The sequence below is a fragment of the Podarcis filfolensis genome, assembly GCF_964270895.1.
Source record: "Podarcis filfolensis genome assembly, chromosome: 9".
NCBI classification, from domain to species: domain Eukaryota; kingdom Metazoa; phylum Chordata; class Lepidosauria; order Squamata; family Lacertidae; genus Podarcis; species Podarcis filfolensis.
In genome coordinates, this window is record NC_139610.1 from 5854049 (window position 1) to 5878845 (window position 24797).

Genomic DNA, 24797 nt, shown 5'->3' on the forward strand with positions numbered 1-24797 from the left:
TGCCAGGCAGTGCAGAGCTAGATGGACCAATGGTATAAGGAGGCTCCCTTTACTCCTAAGTAAACATCTACAGGGCTGGGTTGCACATTCCTTTGCCTTGCACGCTAACAGGTGCAGACTCAAGAGGGAAAAACTAAGGAACCCCATAAGGTTTTTGCACTTACTTAAGGAGGTAGCCATCACATCAGAAAAATGGAACCTGGGTTAAGGGCACAAAAACCAAGTGGCTAGTTGCTATTCTCTCTCTCCCCCCCCCCCAATGCAGCAGCACTTTCCATTTCCTTTTTCATAGAGAATTTATTTGGCTCTTTTTGCAATTTGTGGTATTTGGAGGCTTGTAACCAGCTATAGCAAAACAGGTAATACAGAGAGCACAGCAGGACTTAAATTTAGGCATGTATAGGACAGTAACACCTAGTGAACTTCATGGCTGAGTGGGGATTCGAACCCTGGTCTCTCAGGTCCTAGTCCTGACACTCTAACCACTAGACCACACTGGCTCTCACTGGAGGGAGCCTTTTTCTTTCTGTTTGCAAAGTCACAGCTTCTGTGATGAGTGGAATTGTCCATCAGGCCCACATAACGTGATTATTTTCAAAGTTCTAATGTTTTTAATCTATGTAAAGGAAAGCACTTCCTTTACAGTTAGGTGATGATACTCCACCATTTCTAAAAACAATATTTCCAGCATGATAATATCCTTTAAGAGACGTGGTGAGCAGAATTGCACACAGCATTCCAAGTGCAGCTGCACTTGGAATAAGACTTGTATAAGGCCATTATATTTCCAGCTCTACTTTCAATCCTTTTCCTAATGATCCCTAAAATATAGTTAACCTCTTTTTACCACTGCCACAACCTGGGTCAACATCTTAACTGAGTTATCCACTATGACCCTAAGATCTCGGTTCTTGTTCAGTCCTGCCACCTCAGACCTCAATAGCATATATGCAATGCTAGGATATTTTGCCCCGGCATGCATCACTTAAAACTTGCTCACACTGAATCAGATTTGTCATTTTAATGCTCATTCACCCAGTTTGGAGAGATCCTTTTGGAGTGCCTCACATCCTCTTGTAGTTGAAAACTACGCTGAACAACTTGGTGTCATCAGCCAACCTTGCTAACTCAACTCCAGGAAGAGCTAGAAAGATTCTCTGTCTTGTGCTGCAGACAGGTTCAAAAAGCAGACAACACACATCCAGTAAATCTCACTGGCAGTCACAAATATGCAGGACTGGAACCAAGAACTAGATCAGAATGGTTTTCTTATATATTTCAAGATATAAGAATATTTATTCTAACACTCCTCCCTCCATACCAAACACGCCATCAGATGCACAAAAGCAAACTTCAGAGTGCCAGGTACACAGGAACAGACACCCCACAAAAAAACACAAAAACTTTTTGTCATAATTTGCAGCGTGCTCTCTCCACCCCCAGGCTCAACCTGCATTCCTGGGGCGGGAGAGAAATGCAGTAGAATCCAAATAAAGGGGGTAAACCTTTACTCTTCCAAGCCAGCCAGCAAAAATATTATTAGGAGAAGAAATGAAAGGCAAGGCAAAGAAAGGAAGCACTGCTTTACTGCTAGAACCATTTCACTTTTGAGAAGATAGATCACCAAGAGAGATCCCTTAATAATCAGCCAGCCCTCCTGCTTCCTCTGCCTCCAAAAGAGAGAAGCAATCCATTAAGTATTTGCAGCTTGCTTGCTTGTTTGCAAGGGACGCAGGTGGCGCTGTGGGTTAAACCACAGAGCCTAGGACTTGCCGATCAGAAGGTCGGCGGTTCGAATCCCCACAACGGGGTAAGCTCCCGTTGCTCGATCCCTGCTCCTGCCCACCTAGCAGTTCGAAAGCACATCGAAGTACAAGTAGATAAATAGGTACCGCTCCGGCGGGAAGGTAAACGGCGTTTCCGTGTGCTGCTCTGGTTCGCCAGAAGCGGCTTAGTCATGCTGGCCACATGACCCGGAAGCTGTACGCCGGCTCCCTCGGCCAGTAAAGCGAGATGAGCGCCGCAACCCCAGAGTCAGTCACGACTGGACCTAATGGTCAGGGGTCCCTTTACCCTTACTGCTTGTTTGCAAACCACAGCATGTCTTAGCAAAAGACTGGAGGGGGGGGATAAAATCAACCAGATCTCCCCTCCTGCAAGTGTGTGAAAGAGCTACTTCCCAGTTTGCTTACTTATGACAACTGTACAACAATGGAAAGGTTTCCTCTTCTCAGCACATCAAAAGCCTTCCTGAAAGGGAACAGAAGCTGCCCTCAGCTCTCCTGCTGAGATAACATTTGCAAACCACTTGACTGGAAATCTCAACTTGGTTGCTAGGTGGCACTCCTGAGTCCCTGTCCCCCCATCCCCCAAGACTGACAACTGGTTAATTTCAACTGCTGACCAGAGCTTTGAACTGATGGGAGCTGAGAGAGCAGCAAGGCAGGCTGCAGCCATTACAAATATTTCTGAGCATAGCTGTCAACTTACAGATTTGAAAATAAGGGACCAGCAGCCTTGAAAATAAGGGACCTGCAGCCTCACCTGTTCCAGGCACTCCAGTCTTCCTGTCCTCCTGCAGTCTGGTCAAACTCATGCTGGTAGCGTCGAGAACACTGTCCAACCAACTTTGTAACCAGAGGTTCAACTGAATAGAATCTGAATCACATGTACCACAAGGCCTATGCAACCTCAACTTAAGATGGCTCCCCGGCCTGGCTTTGCACTGCAAAGTTTGCAGCAGCACATGCAACAAAATGGCGTCCAGCATTCAAAAAAACCCTCAGCTTGCATTAACTAGCCACACACAAGGCATGCAAGCTCCACCCCCCAGTCGTTCTTAGACTTCTTACTGGGTGAGCAACACAGCCAAGCAACACAGTTGGAGCCTCCCTCCTCCCTGGCTGGCAGGGAGGGAGGGAGAGGAGCTGCTTCCTTTGAAATTTAAGGGACATCATTTAAGGGACATCCATCAATAAGGGACAGCAGCAGGACATGGCGCTGGAATAAGGGACTGTCCCTTCAAATAAGGGACACTTGACAGCTACGTTTCTGAGTGATCAAGCTGCACCGATGCCAGAGCACAACACCACACAGAGGGGAGACTTTGGCTGCAGAGCTTGATGGAAAGAAGACGAAGACAGGCGTTCAAAGCTCTGGCTGTGATGCAAAATGGATGGTTGTATTTCCTATTGCAAAACTTCTGGAAGCAAGTTGCAGTGTCACTGGTGTCACCAGCAGTTTAGCTTTCCAAATCTTGCCTAGCTGGAACATAAGAAGCTGCTTTTTTCAGACTCAGGCCACTGGTTTCCCCAACTCAGTCTTCTCCAGCCTGACTTGCAGGGGCCACTGAAGGCCTCAGACTGAGGACTTGCCCACCCACACCAAGTGAATTTAACCTGGATCTTCCATATATAATGCACATAACCACTAAAATACGGCCTCTTGCTTGCATTTAGAAATCTCCCCACCCCAATTCTTCCTACTTCTAGTGATATCTTCCCTCTGGATAACTGTGTTCTTGTGAAGCTGTTGTGAGCACACTGCTTGTCTTGATCTAGACTTTTAGCTCTTAAAAGTAAAGCAAAATACAAGGAAGTATCCATTTAAAAGTCACAAGATCTCCCTGCAAAGTTATGCCAGTCTAAAGATTATAGACACAGAGCAGAGACATATCTGGAAATCAGGAGCAGGGATCATAGAATGGTTTTCACGCTAGATATAAATTATTCTTTAGAATTTGCAAGAAGTACAAGAGATGTGAGAAGGCAGATTTAAGAAGGTAGACATGCACAGACACTGATCTAGCTCACCCTTAACCAAACCATACACCTGTATTCCCCCCCTCCCTGCAGAAACAAAATCAGGAAAAGACTACAGTGCCTTCTGCTCACTAAAATGATTTGCACTTGGTCTATCACAATCAAGGTAGGGAAGCCCAAAATCACAGCTCATAAGCCATAGCAGGTTTTAGCTTAATGTGATGGGAGTCTCTTAGATGCCAACATGCAAGAATAGGAGACAGAGGCAGGCTGGCTAGATAGTGGAGATGAATCCTCAGGACTCAAAAAGTTGACTCCAGATGGCTAGTCTACGGGAGTAAAAAAAATATGAGGAGAAAACAGCTCAATTTAAGGCCAATTCAGTCAATTAGCTACTACAGAGTATTCAAAAACAGGTTTTTGTTTAAAAAATTCTTTTGATTATGTTTCTCTAAGCTAAATGACAAATGATTTGCTTTTTGGAGGGGGAGGAAAACAACGGCATCAAAGCAGAAGCAAAGGGTAATCAATGTCCCTGGAACATTGTAGACTATTGTTAGTCTTTAAGGCATCACAAGATCTATTGCTGTCTTCCCTGCAAGAGGCTAACATAACCACTTTCAGGAAAGTGAGGTAACAGTGCTTCTGTTAAAAGCAATAAGTGGGTTACTACAGAGGCTTCCAATTTCATTATGCAAGACCAGGCTTCCTCAACCTCAGCCCTCCAGATGTTTTGAGACTACAATTCCCATCATCCTTGACCACTGGTCCTGCTAGCTAGGGATCATGGGAGTTGTAGGCCAAAAACATCTGGAGGGCTGAGGTTGAGGAAGCCTGTGCAAGACTCACTGCTAGACTTTAAAAAGGATCTAATTCCAAGATAACATGAAAACATGGGTTTCATTTGAGTTCAGATTTATTCTTCATTGATAGCAATTACAGGAAGGGAAGAAGAGCTGATCCAATGAAATACAGTCATATCTCGGGATAAATACGCTTCAGGTTGAGCGCGTTCGGGTTGCGCTCCGCGGCGACCCGGAAGTAATGGAGCGCATTACTTCCAGGTTTCGCTGCTCACGCATGCGCAGGCGGTCAAAATGATGTCACGCGCATGCGCGGCGAAATGCGGCACGCACAGACGTGCTGTCGCATCTTATGTTATGTTCAGGATGCGAACAGAGCTCCGGAACGGATTCCATTCACATTCTGAGATACCACTGTACCAAGAAACAGAGCAAAAGGAAGCTTTCTAGCGGTGACCCCTTTCTGGCAATCAAAAGGAAGCGCAGTACCATGGACGACTCCTGGGTAGAAAAGCCTATCAGCCGTTTTCACACACAAAGTAGTGCTATGTAAAACACCAGCACCCAGACCAGTACACCTGGTCCACCTTCACAGAGACACACAGTTAAACCAGGGCATCACTCACCACCTCCAGACTGCTCAGATCATAGGTGGTACTATGGAAAAACCATCCCAACTCTTTTATTTTTATCATTTTACCCCCTTGCCCCACCATCTTTTTTTTTTTTTTTGCATAATTTTCATTTGTTCTCAGATTTATGTGTAAATAAAGAAAAAGAAAAGAAGACCCCAGGGTTGTCACATGGTGATGACGAACATTCATTTCTTTCTCTTTTTAAAATGGCAAGTATTTATAATGAAAACAGATACAACTCCAGAAGAAAAAAGGGGGGACTTGATGGGGGGAGTATTGATCGAAGGAGAGAAAGGCAAATAAACATGTTTTATTAGATCAGTGCTAGCTCAGTATCTATGCAATTTAATTGGATAAAATCTGTGCAAGTGTCCATATTACTGAAACATTTTGAAGAGGAAAAACACACAGTCTTTGTTTTCTGTGGTGAATGCAGGTACTATCCTGGAAGAGGGACTGAAATGGGAAGTGCCTCTTCCAAAACATTGCCTCCTATATGTGGTTTTTACTTTAAACAAAAGTACAGTACTAAATACTGTTTGAAATTGAAAATATGTTGATCAATTGCCTTTTTACTAAATTTTTAATCAATTAAAAATTACAGCCTTAGAAAGCACATACACAACTTAAGTATAAAAGGCTCAATACCATACACAGTCCAAGGAAAAGAATGTTGAAAAACACCTTTTAGTAACTAGAACAACAGGAAAGGTCTCTATGCTATTGTTAGCTTTGCTGCAGTTTGCCGGCCCTTTAAACTTGAAGGCTTCAACAGCTGATTGCCACAAAGCAAGCTTGGTTCCCACATGGGAGTTCAGAACTGCAGCTTCCTGAATAGCTTGATCTGCACACTGCTCTGCATACCCACACCCAGGTCTCCAAGATTAAAACGCTGGATCGGGAGCCATCTGCCAACTCCCTTGATAAACAAAGGCATGTTTCAGAGATGGCCAGCACTGCCAATGTTGTTTAGTAAAATATGAGTGACACTCAGGGAACAGAAAAGCTCCTAGGGAGATTCATTCCCCTGAAAGCTGAAAAGAGAGGACATTGCCCATGAGTTTCGTATATTTACCTCTGAACCCAACGGTTTGACAAGGAAAAAGAAAAAACACTGTAGTGCCGGGGGAGAATGCATCACTTGAGCAGGAATGGGGGACCTGCTGATGTCCAAGCATGCTAGATTGCAACTCCCATCATCCCTGACTGTTTGGCCATGCTGGCTGTGACTGGTGGGAGTTGGGAGTCCAGAACACCTGGAGAACCACAGATTTGCCACACTGGCTATAAAACCAGCTTATTCAAGACAAGGTTGTTTTGCACCAGTGCCACCTGACACAATTGCAACAACTGCTTCATCCCAGCGGCCCATCCCTTCCCACTTGGGGGCTTCAACAACTGAGGATCCTTGCCGGCAAAGAAAAAGCCCTTTCCTGGCAAGCATGTCTGACTTGCTAACTTGGAGGCATTTATTAGGCCAGATTAATACATGCCTTCAGCAGTGCGGAAACTTATTGAAGACACAACCACACAGGGGTTACTCCACACAGGAAGCTCTTTGTCAGAAGCACACCCACACACCCTTAGTTCCAGGGGTTCTCACTACAACTCATGCAAACAACTTGTGTGAAAGTGTGTATACAAGCCATATCACAAGGCTAATTAATCACATGTAAGATCAGGCCTTCAAAAAAGGAAAGTCATGCCACCTGCATTTACTATGTGCTGCCTCACCACACTGTAGGGCTGAGCTTAAAATGTGTCAGGTATAGGGCCTTTTCCTCACCACAGGCTCTTGCAAGATCTCCCCATTACACAATCTGGCTATACTGAAGTAGGAGCAGGGAACCTACTGCACTCCATTGCTGGACTACAACTCCCATTGGCTATGCAGGCTGGGAATCTAAGCTCTGGAGGTTTACAGGTTCACCACCCGTGCTAGAGAAAGAGTGCAATCCAATGCACAATTCCTTGAAATTACCACTGAATTTAGTTGGCCTTATTTCCAAGTAAACACCCAAAAGGTTGTAAAATATATAATCTGTTCTGCATGTGTATGCATTTTAATTAATGATTCTTAAGACATGCTTAAAGTCATAAATGTTGATAAAGATGGATTCAAAAAAGGAACTGGGTAATCAAAGGAAAGTTCTGCGGCTTAACTCTGAAGAACCAACTTAAGCCATTAAGTATGCTCCTTTAAACCCAGGCACATCAGATTGAATTGACCAGATACAGAGAGGAGAGCAGTCCAGCTTCTCTGTGCGGTCCTATGTGTGTTCAATCAGAAGTCAGTCCCACTGCATTCATAGGGCTGACTACCTAGAGCAAATATGTTTAGGACTGCAAATTCAGTGTCCTAAAAGAATCAGAACTACATTATGAGCTTTCATAGTGGGCAGTAATGTTCTCATTCCACCCATCTCATGTACACCTGAGAAGCATCAGATGTAGGAGGGCAGAGTCAAAGCAAAGTAGCAATATGACAGTGATGTGCTAACAGGAAAACAATACTGGAGAAACTGAAGAAGAGTCAAGCTGTCATAAACAAGCCAAAAGGATTACAATTTCCCACAGCAACAGTAGAATTAGCACTCAATTTCACCCCATCACACAAAGAGGTGTTCAGATCAATGAAGCTGGATGCCTGGCAGCCAGACAGCTCTGCAACAGGTAGCCAATCTGGCAGTCTCCAGATGTTGCCGGACAACTTTCATTGATACTGATCACTGGCCATACTGGCTGAGGCAGATGGGACGTGGGAGTCCAACAATTTAGTGAGGGCAACAGGTCCTTCACCCCTGCTTGACAAAAGCAGCTGGCATTTGCAATAGACATGTTGGTAAGTTGTCATTTATTATTTGCTTAAGTGCCTAAAGCACACTATGCACTGTACATGATGAATGGTTAAGTTGTCATATAATAATTGTAAAAGTGCCTAAAGGATACTGGGCACTGGGCATGAATTCAAACCTAGAAATTCCTACCTACAGGCTTATAATCTAGAGTTTAAAAAGTGTACTTATCAGTAGAACTGTTAACAGTATGCACACATGCAACTCTGCCCCTTTCAAGAGATAATGCAGTGTAGTATCAAAAACCTGGTGTGTATTCCTGACAGAGCAGCTCAGGAAAGGAAACTGCAACACCACTACAGAGCATTGCTCATGATTCTGCCATGAGAAGGAGCAGCAAGCAGAAATGGAGCAGCAGCAAGCTCTGCCTGGTACAAGTCAAAGAATTAAGAAAATTGCTACAAACTCCAGAGTGTACAAAAATTACAGCTCCCCAAAAAGTGTCAGTAAGCAAACACTCCTTTTCCTCAACAATGAAGATACAGTTCTGCCTCCCTGCCACTTGGTTCTCAAAGGAAAAACCTGTTTGCCAAGATAAAACTTGTGTTTAAGGATGGACATGCCCCCATCCCATCCTCAGATGATCCCGTGTGTTAAGAAACAACGGTCTATGAGATGGGTAATCTTAAAAGCACATGCTTTCTTTTTCTGTCAGAATTAAGGTTACAGGCCACATCCATTCATAACTGAAGAAGCCCCAGATCTTGCCTCAGGCCAGACTGGAAACACCCCCTGTAATTTACCTTGGGCTTAAATCCGTAACTTCCCTTTCCCATTCCTGCAGTTCATTCTGATGTAACACCTGCTTCTGGAGGGCTTGTTATGTTCACTGGGCAATGAAGAGACACGTGACCGCTTTTATTTTATTTATCAATTCCCTCATTCATTGCATTTTCATTCCAGTCTTCCTCCAAGGAGCTCAAATCCCAAAACTCCTAAGATCTTCCCAGTTGTTGTCCATCTGACCCATCCTAACCCCTAACCCAGGCTTCCTCAAACTCGGCCCTCCAGGTGTTTTGAGACTACAATTCCCATCATCCTTGACCACTGGTCCTGCTAGCTAGGGATCATGGGAGTTGTAGGCCAAAAAAATCTGGAGGGCCGAGGTTGAGGAAGCCTGGCATAAGGGGTGACTGGGAAACAGGGCTTCTTGGTTCGAGGGCCAAGATCCCCCAACGTGGCTAGGAGACTACACGGAGCGAGCTTACTTAAGCCCGGCTCGCTTCAGGCCCTGCCACCTCTGGGGCCACAAGGAGCGGGAAGGGGGTTTGCCGCCCTCCTGCTCCCACGGAGACCCCTACCCCGGGGCTCTTTTGCATTCGAGGGGGCCAGAGCCGAGGGGCGTGGCCTGTGGCCCCCCGCCCTCCGCGGCCACAGGTGTTCCCTTCACACTCACCCCTCCCCGCTCACCTGGAAGGGGTTGACGTCGACGGGGTCGGCGAAGGGGTTGGTGTCGAAGGCCGACATGGCTGCTGCTGCCGCCGCCGCCCTCCGAGACTCAGCTCCGCCGCACCGGTTCTCAACCCGGTCCGCTCCCTGGAAACGGCACACTTCCGGGACCAGGGGTCTCCTCCCCGCTCCTCCTCCGCCTCTTCCCTTGCGCGCCTGCGCAGAACGACCCGCAAGACGCAGGCGCACTCCTTCGCCACGTGACAGAGACGCCTTTTTCTCTCTCGCCTTTGTGACCTCATCGAGCCGCGGAGGAAAGGGCGCGTGGAGGTAGCAGGGCGCATGCGCAAATACAGAACGCGCGCTTGTTCGCGCTCTCGCTCTGTCGCTGCGGAGATGGAGGAGAAATAGATCTCAAGATGAAGGGGAAGTCGACTTCCGGGCATGCGCACTGAAGGGCGAGAGCGCTCCAGGTACCGTAGTGTACCGCGTAGTGCGCAGCAGTCTGTTTAACTCGGTAAGCGTGAATGTAGAATGGCAGCCAAAATACTAACAGCAACACACTACTGTATATGAATTGAATTACATTTATATCTCCCCCATCTCCTCTGAGTAGTTTCTTTACTTCGTGCCTGAAAGGTATTAAAGAAGGGGCCAGGCAAGCTTGCTTGAGGCTATTCCTTAGACTTTAATTAATAACAGTGAGGAACATGAAAATCAGGGCACCACCACAGAAAAGGCCCTGTCCCCTGTGGTCGCCTGCAGAACCCCCAAAGGTGGGCCAGAGCCCTTCCAGGCAACCTTAGCATACACAGGAAGGCTCACCCACAAGGAGACGCTCCTTCAGATCCCCTGGCCCAAGGCCTTTTGGGGGAAGGGTGAGCAAGGAAAGGGGAACCAAGGTCAGCTTGCAGGTTGCTGAACAGTTTGCAGTAGGCCCAAAAGTGTTTTTGACGTCACCCTCCCTGTCAATAGCAGCAACAAGGGTTGTCGTGCATCGTCACATTCGTCATCAAATGCTTTAGCAGCCTGCCTTAAAAACCACACAAGGCAACTCACAGAAATCTACAAATATATGCTGCAATATTCTAACCACCTACTTTAAGAATATAGGCTGCTACAATCTCTGATCTGTAGTAACATGCAAGGCAGTCTTACCCACATCTATTCAGAAGGAAGTCCTATGCAATTCCATGGGATGTGCTCCCAGGGTTAGGATGGCAGGTTTAGTCTTAGTTATAGATCAGGCACCCCAAACTTGGCCCTCCAGATGTTTTGGGACTACAATTCCCATCATCCCTGACCACTGGTCCTGTTAGCTAGGGATGATGGGAGTTGTAGTCCCAAAAACTATCTGGAGGGCCGAGTTTGGGGATGCCTGTTGTAGATGCACCTCACAGAGCTGTTGTGGAGGAGAAAAGGATCCATTTACATTGTCTCAAGCTCCCTGCTGGAAAAGTGGGATATAAAAATAGGAAATATAATAAATAAGAATAACAGATTTGCATTTGAATATGTGTGGGCCATCCTATTGCACTGCATGTGGGATACCTGCAGCGGGTAATCGGCTCCCCTCCTAGATTCACCATTTTGTACCTGACTTTGCAGCAGCTGAATGCAAGTGATGGACTCCAGCATCCTCATTAAAGCAAAACAAGTCCCAGATGCTGGAGGTCTGTGCACCCAATTTGGGATTTTACTGGCCCAAACCAGTACTTTGAAATGAAACCACTGATCAGACCTTCTTCCAACAAGCCTGGTTCTAAGTTGAGATTTTTGTCCTGGTCAGTATTTGTATTGTGCAATTTGAAACTGTTTCTGTACATGACGCCGTTCGAACACTCATTATATATGTGATTGTTCTCTATGTTTTGCATTGTGGTGTTGCTTTGAAATGCTTCATAGGAAGTGATTCAGGAGGAAGGGCAGGGGGCAACAAGCATAGCCTGCGACTGCCCTGCAGTAACTGTCGGTCTCTGCCCGCCCCCCATACCCTGTGTGCAAAGGCAGCCCCACCTGTGGTGCATTTTTGGGTGTGATGTACACTCACTTGGAAGCAAGTCCCACTCAAGGCATAAAATGATATAATTGTAGATCTGGAAGGGACCACGAGGATCATCTAGTCCAACCCCGGCAATGCAGGAATCTTTTGCGAAATGAGCCTGAGATTAAGAGTGAGAGTCTTCTGCTGTACGGACTATTCCAGCTGCAGCAGTGTTCACGCTTGCGGAACGGCTTAATACTTGCCAGACCTAAATGTTGGAAGAGCTTGATTAATTAATTGCATTAATGCATTTCCGGCAACTCGTGCGTAATATAGCGCCTAGCCTGGCTGCACCATCCAACCCCCGGCAAAAGAACCACTGGAGCACAAGAGAGATTTATTTTTCACTCGTTCCGGGGGGGAAAACCACCAACCCCGCATCTATAACACTCCACTCGGCGCGGATCAGTTGAGAGTGCGGGAGAAGACTCGGATCTGGGTTCGAATCCAACCGCTCACTCCCGAATCTGACCATAAACCTTTAATAAAGTCCAGCTGCCCGTTTTGCGACGCTGCGGAGCGTTTCAGGGGCGGCCTCGGGGCCCCTGTGTGGCTGCTGCACTGCACCGGTGCAATTGCTGCTTGCAGCTCCAGGACGCAGCAGCCTGGCCCGGCTGAGACTGACGGGCGCTCTCGCTCTCCCTCCCCAGCCACCTGATCCGGAGCGGCGGACTACTTTTCCCGGCGTGCCCGGCCAGCCGGCCGGCCGGCGCCTGGAAGAGGCGGGGCAGAGCAAGGCAGAGCAGCGTCGCGGGGATGGCGGAGCTGCGAGGTGAGCGAGGCCGGGGCGAAGGAGGGCGCCTACCTGCCCGCCTTGGGGGTCCGCGGGGCGGCGGCGGCGGGCGGCTCCTCGTGCTCCCCTCCCGCGTCGGACGGAGGGGCTCCGGGACAAAGCGGCGGCGAGCAGGAGCAGGAGCAGCCGCTCCGGGTGGGGAGGAGAGAGGCGTTCCCGCGGAGCGAGCCGGCAGGAGCGGTGCCGGCTCTCGGGGGAAGCCTGGGTCCCTCCTGCGCCTTCTGGGGTGGGAAGGGGTTCCGAGCGTCATCTGGCCTAACCCCCGCCATTCAGGACGCGCAACCTTGGCGCCCCTGACCGATGATCGCCCAACCTCTGTTTAAAACCCTGCAAGAAAGATAGGGCCTTTTTCACGGCGGCTCCGTTGGCCAACAGTAAATTTTGAGGGCCAGGCAAATCTATTTTATTCCTTCAGGCCTTGAAAAGAAAAGCTCTTAAAACCATCTCATTCTTTCCTATTAGCGTCTCCAATATCGGCCGCCGCATCCCACCAAACCATCTTGGGAATTGTAGTTTGTTTTGGGCACGGAGGGTTTTTAGGAGACCCTGTTTCCCCCCACAGAGCTGCAGTTCTCCATGAAGAGGGGTGGGCTGTGAAAACCAGAGGGAACTGTAACTCTGAGAGGTAACTAGGGCTCTCTCAGCACCCTTAACAAACTATAGTTCCCAGGATCCTTTGTGGGAACTCATGACTATTTAAGGTGATCCTGCTTTAAATGTGCAGGTGGGGGCCTGTGTCAAGATGCCGGGTAAGGGTGAGGTGGGCTCACCCTGAGAGGGAGCATCCTGGCAACAGGGATGGAGCTGTGGGGCCGACTGGGGGCAGCTTCCCACATTGTGTCCTTGTGCATGACCTCCCACCTGCGCCTGTGTCTTTTGCTCCCTCAGTGTTTCCCTTGGCCTGCGCCGTGCAGAACTACTCCTGGGGCAAACTGGGCCAGGACAGTGAAGTGGCCAGTCTCTTGGCAAGCAGTGATCCAATGATCCACATTGAAGCGAGCAAGCCCTATGCGGAGGTGAGTGCAACCTGCCTGGGGGCTCTTGGAGCCAGGCTCCCTCCCCTCCCCTCTCCTCCCTCCTTGCCCATTCCCAAATTCTGCTATATGGCTGGGAACTTGGATCAAGGTGCTCGGATCAGTCAGGGCGACCACTTGCGCTCTAGACCCCTGCCCCTCTTGCCTGATAAAAACCAGCAGGGAGGGAACAGCTGGCTGGGCCAGGGTGGTGATCAATGCCTCTTACAAGAGGGGGTGGTCCCTGCCTGTTTGAAGGAGGCAGTGGTAAAACCACTCCTTATGAAACCTTCCCTGGATTCAGAAAACCTAACAAATTACCGGCCAGTTGCTAATCTCCCTTTCCTGAGCAAGATTCTGGAACGAGTAGTTGCTTTTGAAAGAAACTGTTTTTCTGCATCCATTTCAGTTGGGGTTTAGGCCCGGTTTTGGCACAGAAACTGCTTTGGTCGCTAGTGCAAAATTCAGCGGCCGGGTTGCTCACTGGAGCAGGATGGTTTGAGCATGTTACACCGATCCTGGTCTGACTGCACTGGCTACCAGTTAGTTTATGGGCACAATTCAAAGTGCTGTTTTTGACCTATAAAGCCTTAAATGGCTCAGGACTGCAGTACCTCAAGGACCATCTCTCCATATGAACCTACCTGGACCCTGAGGTCGTCTTCTGAGGCCCCGCTTTGTGTTCCACCTCCTTGAGAGGTCCAGAGGGTGACAACACGAGAATGGGCCTTCTCTACAGTGGCTCCTCGTCTGTGGAATGCTCTCCCCAGGGAAGTTCGCCTGGTGCCTTCATTTTAAACCTTTAGGTGCCAGGCAAAAACGTTCCTTTTTAACCAGGCCTTTTGACTGACATCCTATGCCCTTTTAAAATGTGGGGTGGGTGGGTTTGGGGGGGGGTGTTATTGGATTGTTTTTATTTTGATTATATATATTGTGGTTTCATATTTTGATTTTGTTCTATGAACCGCCTTGAGACCTCTGGGTATAGGGTGGTATGTAAATTCAATTTTAAAAAGCAAAAAAACCTCACGAGTCTGAGCTCTCAGCCCTGTCTAACGTGGCCACAGGGGAACCTTCACAACAGTGCTGCTCCGAAACTGATTTCTCAGGGCTCCGAAATGGGGACAGACAAGGTGCCACCTTTTCTTTGTTGTCAGATGGCCAACTCCCGTCAGCCCCAGCCAACAGGCCTAGTGGTTGGAGCTGATCGGAGTGCAAGACGCATGCTGTACTCCAAATCCTATCAGCCCTGATTTCTGGCTGTGCTGCCTGGGGCTGATGGGAATTGGAGACCATCATCTGAAGGGCTACAGGTTGCCCAGATGTGCGCTAAGAGGTTTTGTGCATCATCTGTGTGCTCTCTTTTCCTCCTAGCTCTGGATGGGCACTCACCCCAAAGGAGACGCCGTGATTCTAGATAATCGCATCCCCCAGAAGACCTTGCGGCAATGGATCGCGGACAACCCCGACTGCCTAGGCACCAAGGTCAAGGAGGCCTTCCAAGGCCAGCTGCCCTTCTTGTTCAAAGTGCTGTCTGTTAACTCAGCCTTGTCCATCCAGGCTCACCCCACCAAGGTAAGGCCCTCTTCCCAGGGTGCCAAACGGCATAGAATCCTGCTGAGCTTTCTGGACTTTGCAGGTCAAGGACAAGGAGCTTGAAGGAGCATCAGCGGTTGAAGCTGGAGTTCAGAATGGCGTGCAAGGGAAGCAGGTGCTCATCTGTTGGGTCCAGAGGTTCCCTTCCTCCGACACAAGGAGCCTTCCACCAACAGGCAAATGGAACCTTTTGGATCCAGCCCAAAGTTTCACGTTAATGGGTTAATGTCAGATCTGGGGTCGCAGCACAGATTCCGCCTGCTTCGCTTCTCATCCTTGACGTATTAGCCCACCCCTGGGTGCGTTGCCTGGTTCCCCAGGTGCTCTGTGGCTCGCTGAAGCCACAGCAGAGCACCCCCCCTGAGCAGACTGACTGTGACACTGGAGCCTGGGGCTCAACACCTGTCCCCCCTCTTCCCTCCCTCTTCCCCCCTCCCAGGAGCTGGCAGAGAAGCTTCATGCCCAGTATCCAGAGCACTACCCAGATGCCAACCACAAGCCGGAGATGGCCATCGCCCTGACGCCCTTCGAGGGCATGTGTGGCTTCCGGCCTGTTGAGGAGATTGTGTCTTTTCTCCAGAGTAAGCATGGGAGGGGAGGGAAAGGGAAGGAAATAAGTACCAGCAAGATACAGGGACTCGGGTGTCCCAACTGGGGATGGAATTGTGTCCTTGGAACCGTGTTGTGATGGAAACAAGCATCGCCTCCCTGCAGGCTCACCCATCCTCTCCCTCCCCTAGCACAGCCACAAGGAGGCAGGTGGCAGCATTTGCTTTCAGTTTCAGTTAACCACAGTTTAGTGTTACAGACCAGCCCTCAACCGTGGTTTGCTTAATAGTAGTATGTTGAAATCAAGTTAGCTTCTTGAACTATAGTTTGAATTTGGCTTGTTTCAAGCAAGCTGTACTTAAGATTGACCACACAATTAGTTGGGCTTGGTCGACATGACATTAACTAGAAGTAGAAGCTGCTAACTGCCCCCTCAGGGACCTGCCAGAGGTGGAGGAGCAGCAGCAGCCTGGAGGGTGGCTAGACTCCATGTAGCCATTCTCTCTTTTTTTAATAATTTTTTTTAGTTTTTCAAATTTTGAAATTTACAGACAATTGTCAAACATCCAAAATAAAAAGAGAATTCCGTAGATTCCTCTGGAATTCCCTCCTCCCCTTTCTGGGTCCTTAATTAACTTTTTCCTTCTGCATCTTCTCTGTTAATCCAAATCTTATTAAATCTTCATTACAACCGTAATTCAGCCTTAAACTACAAGTATTATTATTCCAATCCAACTAATAATTTTAATTGTTTAAAATGATTTTTAAGTTAAATTATTTATTTTCCCCACTCCTGGTTTTCCTGATTTCTGATTTCTGAGTCATTTTTGCCATTTTGGCATAGTCCATCGACTTAATCTGCCATTCTTCTCTGGTAAGGATTCTTCTTCTTTCCATCTCTGGGTTAGTAACAACCAGGCTGCAGTGGTCACATACATAGTCTTTTCTGTTCTGTTGTAATTTTGGCACCTAGAATTCCTTCAAGGAAAGCTTCAAGTTTTTTAAAGAAAAAGTTATTCTAAGCATTTTGTTTTCACTTCATTATATATCTTCTCCCAAATTTTTTTTACTACTTTTTAAGTCCACCACATATGATAAAAGGTGCCTTCTTTTTCCCTACATTTGCAGCATGTATTTGACCTTGTTTTATACAATTTAGCTAATTACTAGGAGTTAAGTACCAACAATACATCATTTTCATACAATTTTCTTTCAAAGTATAACATGCTGTAAACTTCAAGTCCCAGTTCCATAACTTCTCCCATGCTGTAAGTTGTATATTATATCCAAAGTCCCTCGCCCAGTGTATCATAACTGATTTAACCTGTTCATCTTTTGTATGCTATTCTAACATTACTTTATACATTTTAGAAAGCAATTTGGTCTTGTTTTCTAACAGTTCTTTTTCAAATTTAGATGTTTCATTAAAAAAAGCCTTCCATTTTATCCATCTTAAATATATAATTAAGTAGACAGTATTCTAGTGGCTGGGGAAACCCAGCCAGATGGGCGGGGAATGAATAATATTTATTTATTTATTTATTTATTTATTTATTTATTTATTTATTGTAACCAATCAGTTAATAGTTCTCTTATATCCTCAAACCTATTTAATTTTAATTGATGTTCTACTTCCATTAACAATTCTTTATAAGTTGCCCGGTCATTTCTCATATTTAATTTTTTTAGAAATGTTGCTTTCAGTGGGAAAGTCATCATGGTGTTTTTCGTTCTAAGAAATTTTTATATTTTCCCCATAATTCATAAACCACTTTCCTTACTACACGATTTAGGAAAGCTCTATGTACTTTAACCTCGTACCACAAATATTCATGCCAACCATATCTGTTATCGCGACCTTCAAGATCTAAAACTTCAGAATTTTTAGTGATATCCGTTCCGTTAGCCAGCATAGACAGGATGCTTCATAATATAGTCTTAAATCCGGCTAGACTCCATGCAGCTATTCTCAATGTCCTTTGGGTTCCTTGCAGACGTTCCTGAATTCCGGGCCCTGATTGGGAATGTGGCGGCGGAGCAGCTGGAACGCAGCGTGGGCGAAGACCCCCGGGGTGTCTCTGCCGCACTGCGCATCTGCTTCACCCGGATGATGAAGAGCGAGAAGAAGGTCTTTGTGGACCAGCTTAACATGCTGGTGAAGCGGATTTCTCAGGAAGGTGGGTCTGCTATGAGACTTGGGTGCTGGGAAGGTTGTGGCCCTCCAGGTGTTCCTGGAACTGCAACTCCAGGCACTCTTAATGGTGGCTGGCCGTGTTGTGGGAGGCTGATGGGAGCGACCTCTGTGGGGGATTAGGGCCTCCACTATAAGGCGAAACTTGGCAACCACCAGCTGCTGCTCACCAGACTCCTCCATGTGTCCCCATCCCACAGCAGATGCAGGGAAAGATACTTCGGCCAGCTGTGGGGAGCTGCTCCTCCGCCTCCACTCCCAGTACCCCGGAGACATCGGCTGCTTTGCCATCTACTTCTTGAACCTGATGAAGCTGCAGCCCGGGGAGTGCATGTTCCTGGGTGCCAATGAGCCCCATGCCTACATCTACGGAGGTGAGTTTCCGGGCACAGAAGCCAAAGAGAGGCTTGAAGGTTGAATCCTGACAAGACAGAAGTACTGTTTTGGGGGGAAGGGGTGGGCTGGTGTGGAGGACTCTCTGGTCCTGAATGGGGTAACTGTGCCCCTGAAAGACCAAATGCGCAGCCTGGGAGTCATTTTGGACTCACAACTGTCCATGGAGGCGCAGGTCAATTCTGTATCCAGGGCAGCTGTCTACCAGCTCCACCTGGTACGCAGGCTGAGACCCTACCTTCCCGCAGACTGTCTCGCCAGAGTGGTGCGTGCTCTAGTTATCTCCCGTTTGGACTGCTGCAATGCGCTCTATGTGGGGCTACCTTTGAAGGTGACCCGGCAACTACAACTAATCCAGAATGCGGCAGCCAGACTGGGGACTGGGGGTGGCCGCTGAGACCACATAACACCAGTCTTGAAAGACCTACATTGGCTCCCAGTACGTTTCCGAGCACAATTCAAAGTGTTGGTGTTGACCTTTAAAGCCCTAAACGGCCTCAGTCCTGTATAGCTGAAGGAGCGTCTCCACCCCCACCGTTCTGCCCGGACACTGAGGTCCAGCACCGAGGGCCTTCTGGCGGTTCCCTCACTGCGAGAAGCAAAGCTACAGGGAACCAGGCAGAGGGCCTTCTCGGTAGTGGCACCCGCCCTGTGGAACGCCCTCCCACCAGATGTCAAAGCGATAAACAACTACCTGACATTCAGAAGACATCTTAAGGCAGCCCTGTTCAGGGAAGTTTTTAATGTGTGAGATCTTAGTGTATTTTTGGTCTTTGTGGAAGCCGCCCAGAGTGGCTGGGGAAACCCAGCCAGATGGGCGGGGTACAAATAATAAATTATTATTATTATTATTATCGTTTGTATGGCCACCAGATCTCCTCTCGAGGCAGCTTCCCAGGTTTATGGGATTTAACCGCTTGGATTGAGCACTTGTGGGGGGGAGCAGGGCTGTGGCCGTGGGAGAAACCTGGAAGGGGAAAATAGGGATTTTGGGGCCCATTTCAGACTGACTGCACAGTCAGGTTTTAGATTTGGGAAACCTATTCCTTCAGTGCCACCACTGTGCTCGCTTCCCCGGTGCCACCAACCCGTTACTCTCGGGTAAAACACTGAGTCAGTTGTTAAAAGTGAACCAAATAAACAAGTTTATTTTATAAACATTAACAAGTTTATGGTTTCTCAGATAATATTCCTGTCAGTATCTTAATTTTTGTTTCTATACCTTCCTAATACCTTCTGACTGATTATCTCAACTGTTTGACTGACTCCTCTTAACAAATTCTCTCCCTCTCTCACATCAGACTAGCCCAACCCACAGACTTATCCTCTCTTGTCTCTTCTAACTCCAGACTGTCTTCTCAACCACCCGGACTCTTAACTCTAACTCCTCCCCTTGGGTTCCCATTGGTTAGTCATTTTACAATTAGTTAACCCTTTCCTTATGATGTCACACACCTAGGAAGGCAAACACCACACCACCCAATGGCAAGGGCTCTTCTGGCAACGGAATGCCTTGGCAGCCACTTCCTCCAGATGTGCTGGACTCCAGTTCCCATCACGCCCCAGCTGGCACAGCTGATGGTCAGGGATGATGGGAATTGTATTCCAGAGATGCCTGGAGGTCACTAGGTTCACCATCCCTGCTGCAGCTGCAAGAATCCTGCGCTGGGCTAAGTGGCCTCAGAGGGCCTTGCCAACTCTGAAACTCTTAACTCTTAGTTTGAGATGACAGGGAAGGGATGATAAAAGAGGGTTTCTTGAGATGGGGCAGGAGGGTGTTTCTGGAGGGCCTCTCCTGCCACCACCAGCAGCCTCTGCACTTCCTGACGGGCAGCTTCTCTTTCCTTCCCGCCTTGCCACAGATTGCATCGAGTGCATGGCCTGCTCTGACAACACGGTGCGTGCTGGCCTGACGCCCAAGTTCATTGACGTCCTCACGCTGTGCGAAATGCTCAACTACACGCCGGCCCCTGGCAGCTCCAAGCTCTTGAGCCCCGTCCAGAGCCGCCTGGACCCTTGTGTCTACCTCTACGACCCACCTGTCCCAGACTTCTCTGTCATGAGGATAGAGGTGAGCTTCTCGGGGGCTTCCCCTACCCGGATGACGGCAGGCGGTTCCTGCTGCAAGATCCTTTCAAGTGCTGAAGTGGTGTTAGCCACCTGCTCCCTGTGCAGCTTGGCTCAGATGGCTCCGTCCACTTTGGTTTCTCCTTCTGCCCTCACCCCGAATCTTAGGTTCCGTTTGCTCTCTTTCTGGATGTCTTTGCAGTTCATTTTTTAACAGTGTGCATGGAAAATGTGTAAAACACATTTATGCACACTGTTTCCTCTAATATAATGCATGTTGGCGCATTATTTTCACTGATACACACTTTCCCCAAATGATGGGTTGGAGAAGTGCATCACACATTTGGAGAACAGCATTATCTCCAGGGATACCTGCTTTCAGATTGCATGTTGGTTCAGAAAAGTGTGAATATGGTAGCTTTGCATGTTAATGCAAACTTTACAAAGTTGCCTCCCTGTCCCTACATGGGCCCCAACTTTATTTATAATGGCATTCTTCCTCCAAGGAGCTTGGAGTGGCATGTGTGGTTCTCTCTCCTTATGTTTAAATGGGGATTTTTGTGTGAAACTATATTTTTTTAATGCACATTAAGACATGGGTGGCGCTGTGGGTTAAACCACAGAGCCTAGGACTTGCTGATCAGAAGGTTGGCGGTTCAAATCCCCGCGACGGGGTGAGCTTCCATTGCTCGGTCCCTGCTCCTGCCAACCTAGCAGTTCAAAAGCACGTAAATGTGCAAGTAGATAAATAGGTACAGCTCCTGCGGGAAGGTAAACGGCATTTCCGTGCACTGCTCTGGTTCGCCAGAAGCGGCTTAGTCATGCTGGCCACATGACCCGGAAGCTGTATGCCGGCTCCCTCGGCCAGTAAAGCGAGATGACCGCCGCAACCCCAGAGTTGGCCACGACTGGACCTAATGGTCAGGGGTCCCTTTACCTTTAAGACACAAGTGGGACAGGACACCCGTGAGATTAGCGTGGGCAAGAAACAGACATTCCTGTCATTGCCTGCTTTTACAGTTGCTGAAATCTCAGTTTGGCTTGAGATGGAGACCAGCTTGCGCTGCTGAGCACTCTGGAGGCTGGAGGGAAGTCAGGATCTGCCATTGCCTCTGGATTTGTCCCACACCCGGCTCATTCGCTTCCCACTTAGTGAGGCAGGAAGATAAAATACCCAGGCCCCACCTCTCTACTGAGCAAGGGTTCTGCTTTCTCTTGCAGATTCCTTCCTCCATCAAGCTGTACCTCATTTCGGCCATCGACTCAGCCAGCATCCTGTTGGTGGTACAAGGAACTGCTGTCGGGACCTCCACTGCGGCCGCTTCAGAAATGGCTGTCCGCCGCGGCTCTGTGCTCTTCATCTCCGCCAACGAGAGCGTCTCCTTGCACCTGTCTGCACCTGATGGGATGCTGCTCTTCCGAGCCTGCTGTCTCGTATAATGTGGGGTGCTTGGCTCTTTCTTCTCTTGCTGAGACTCCAGTAGAAACGGCTGTGTGTCCTCTGCACAGCCAGTTACTCCCCTGACCCATCAAACCACTGTGTCAAAAGCCCAAAGCATTGGCGCTCACCCCTGTATGGTGGGCCCTCGTTTCCCACACAGCTTGACTCTATCCAGGGAGAACCCTCCTGCTCTTGTAACGGTTGCTGTAAAACATGGGGCTGGGAATTCTCCTGTAGACCTCGTCGTTTTTTTAAAAAAACTGCCATCTCCACCTTGTGCTAGACCGTTCTGCTTTTGAGGGGTAGCGGTCTGCACACCCTGAACTTTAAAAATGCTGTAAAACTTATGAAACCAGCAGTCAATGGTGTGCCTCTCTCCCCCCCACCCACCCACCCACCCTGGGAAGAGGGTGGAAGTTTGGAAGAAGGGCTTGGTGATGATTTGAGCTTCCCAGCCACGGGAATTCCCTCTTAGCCAGGACATTCTGCCTCCTGCCCTTTACCTGGGGGGCAGGCAAAAGCTTGTCTCCACCTCACCCCAGTTCCTGCCAATGGAGAGTGGTTGACTATCATTGCTTCTAATCCCTGGCCGACAAAGTTTGCTCTGGCTGTAGTGGACAGCATGTTCTGGTGTGAAAGTGCTTCCTCCTTGAGGGCCAGCTGCGAGTGGTTGCTTAATCTAGGAGTGGTTCTGTCTGCCCACAGCAGGGGCATGTGAGTTGAGCCTGATAGGAATTGGGAGTCCAGCAACTCCTGGGGAACCATGGGCTCCCCACCCCCAGCCAACACTCCTGATTTCAGGATGGGAGGACAAGCCAGTAGTACGTTTTGGGTACCGGTGGCTTTTCAGGTGCAGTGTCACTGGACTTCCATCCTGGGCCAGGTGGCAGAAATAAGAAGTCCTCTAATGCTACAGGCCTGGGGGGCAGGGCTTTTGCTTTGGGTGCTTTTCACCATCTGCTTTTCCCCCAGTAGCATTTTCCCAGCACCATGTAGGAAGCTCTGAGTGGTTCTATCCCCTGGCTCCATGTGGGTGTCACAGTAAACCATAGCTTGTTGTGATAAGAACAAGCCAGCTCCAAGTGCAGTATCAGTCTTCACTTTTCCTTGTTTGCAACAAGCACACCACGGGATTGAGGGAGCTGGCTTGTTCCAAACAAAGCACAGTGAAGACAAACCAGTCTAGGGCTGAGATGATTAATTAAAACTGGCACCCCAATTTTCCTATTATTCCTCCCCCTCACATTGGTTGGGGTGAGAGAGGCTGTGTTCAGGCCCAAGGAAGGATAGAGGCTCCTTTCTATCCAAACGTAGCCAGTACCTGCTCTCCCTGCAGTAGTTTGGAACCTGTTCCCAAACAACCAGGAAAAGGGTCCCCCTGCCCAACTAGTGTGTTAAGTTTAGAGGCAGGCTCAGCTTTTTGTGGCCTGCAGGGGCTGTGGTTATAAGATGATCAAACTGGCACTCCAGTTTAGGGTGTGTGTGAGCCATATATCGTTAAGCGGAGGCAGAAAAACAACCTGGCTTTGCATTTGTCACCTCCCACAAGTGGGCCGTGTCGTATTTAGCCTGCTTTGAACTTGGCAGGCACCCACCTGTGTCCCCCTTTAGCCATGTAGAATTGCAAGCTTATGTGGTGGTAGCATCATTTCGGAATGCAGCTCATGTTTGGCTTTTGCACCAACAGGGAGGGAGATCTTATTAAGAGTGGCTCTTCCCTTAAAAACATGAGATTACAACATCTTCTCTGTATGGTGAAGCTACTTGCCTGGCGTTTCAAAGTAAAGTACATGTGCCAGTAGCTAAAGCGAGTGTTAAAATCGCTCCGCACTACCCCTTGCTTCCACCTCTTGCAGAAAAATTCACTGACTGATCTAAAAAAATTCCTTCCAGTAGCACCTTAGAGACCAACTAAGTTTGTTGTTGGTATGAGCTTTCGTGTGCATGGGAAGGAATTTTTTTATTTTGTTTCGACTACAGCAGACCAACACAGCTACCTACCTGTAACTAGAATCATTGAATGATGGTACCCTGAACTCTTGGGTAAGTCAGTGCTATAAATTCAAGCATTGCTAAGGAACAGGCGCTGCCTTGGGGCAGGGCAGAGCGGTGGCCTTTCAGTTGTCACTGGCTTACAGCTCCCATAATCCAGAACCATTGGCCATTCTGGCTGATGGGCGCTGGGGTCCTGCAAAATCTAGGGGGGTCAAAGGTTCCTCAACCAAAGTTCAGTTCTGTGACTTGGGGAGCAGGAAGCCCAGCCACTCCACCTTCAACTCAGTTTGAAGTTGCAGTGTTGTAAGTTGTTGCTTACAGAGGGAGGGAAAGCCCACTTGCGCTTCCGTTCGACAACTCTGGTTTGATTTGCATGCTCATTCATTTGGGGCTCAGTATATTTCAGCAAAGAGAACTGCCCCAGTTTCTCTTTAGCTTCCCGCCAAATATGAGTGTGTCCTTACCATAGCGGAGTGCCAAGCAGGAGCGACTGTTGTCTTCTGCATAATGATTCTAGAGAGAAAAGTGCAGGGGGGAAATACAGAACCTTCAGAGACTGAAATAACAGTTATAAGTGAAAAGAAATAGGATGTTGGGGGACTGGCAGAATACATGCGTTGTCTTAAGGGGTTGTGTATCAGAATTTGAATCTTGAGGTCATCCGTCAGATGGATTTTGACTCCAGTCTCTGGCGCTGCAAATTGTAGAGCTGTGGTTTCAGCATTTGATGTTTTGATAGCTGCAGTCAACCACTTCTTACCATTTGTGTTAAGAGATGTGTGGACCCATTTCTACACTTTATACAAACTATCTTGTTCCTAAATTAACTGGAGGTTTGAGATGTATGTACAGAGTGTGTGCAAGTAAAGACCCCTGGAAGAGCCAGTATTCCTGCTACCATTGTACTGTATTCCATATTTCACAGGTATAGTTATGCCTAATAATCCCCAAAGAATGAAACAGGGAGATGAAATTCAGATGGGTTCAGAAACAAAAAATCTTCCCACCAGTGTAAAGCATCAGTTGTTTAAGAGTCAAATGCAACGAGTTAAAGTTGACTAAATAAAGAAGGTGCTGTAGAGGACAGGCCCTGAGAACAACCTGTCTGGTGTATGTTTTTTGGGGGCTAAAGTTGCTTTTAAAATTGCATTTTCAAAAGGCCAAATAAAGAGCTTTGTCCAAGTAAGATGAGGTTAGGACATTCAAAACCTCGAAGGAGCAAGGGAGGCAGAAAGAACAGCAGGCTGGAGAGAGTCCCACAAATGCCAGGAG

General features: G+C 48.1%; 2 protein-coding genes across 4 annotated transcripts in view; one reads left to right on the forward strand and one right to left on the reverse strand.

The window, feature by feature from the left end:
* SCAMP2 (secretory carrier membrane protein 2) overlaps nt 1-9764 on the reverse strand; it is a 25761-nt gene extending 15997 nt beyond the window's left edge. The window contains exon 1 of one of the 2 annotated variants that reach the window (XM_083630698.1): nt 9465-9764. In XM_083630698.1, coding sequence (XP_083486824.1) covers nt 9465-9521 — 57 coding nt within the window. In that variant the 5' untranslated portion in view covers nt 9522-9764. The remainder of the gene's footprint in view (nt 1-9464) is intronic. The other variant, XM_083630697.1, reaches the window with a different exon arrangement.
* Nucleotides 9736-24625, forward strand: MPI (mannose phosphate isomerase). 2 transcript variants are annotated; one of them, XM_083630620.1, is made up of 10 exons: nt 9736-9916; nt 12138-12259; nt 13169-13296; nt 14668-14868; nt 15329-15470; nt 17433-17615; nt 17830-18003; nt 19885-20093; nt 21311-22999; nt 23192-24625. In XM_083630620.1, exons 1-9 carry the CDS (start codon nt 9888-9890, stop codon nt 21527-21529), a joined length of 1407 nt encoding a protein of 468 aa, XP_083486746.1. In that variant the 5' UTR covers nt 9736-9887; the 3' UTR covers nt 21530-22999; nt 23192-24625. The 2 variants fall into 2 exon arrangements, with proteins under 2 accessions (XP_083486746.1, XP_083486747.1); XM_083630621.1 differs by having other exon boundaries at nt 9747-9960.
* The last annotated feature ends 172 nt before the right edge of the window (nt 24626-24797 follow it).

Excerpts from the sequence above, each read along its gene's own strand:
- MPI (XM_083630620.1), top strand. The coding sequence starts at position 9,888 with ATGCGCACTGAAGGGCGAGAGCGCTCCAG. Across the intron at positions 17,616-17,829 it reads GAAGCGGATTTCTCAGGAAG|CAGATGCAGGGAAAGATACT; the intron begins GTGGGTCTGCTA and ends CCCATCCCACAG. Across the intron at positions 18,004-19,884 it reads CCATGCCTACATCTACGGAG|ATTGCATCGAGTGCATGGCC; the intron begins GTGAGTTTCCGG and ends GCCTTGCCACAG.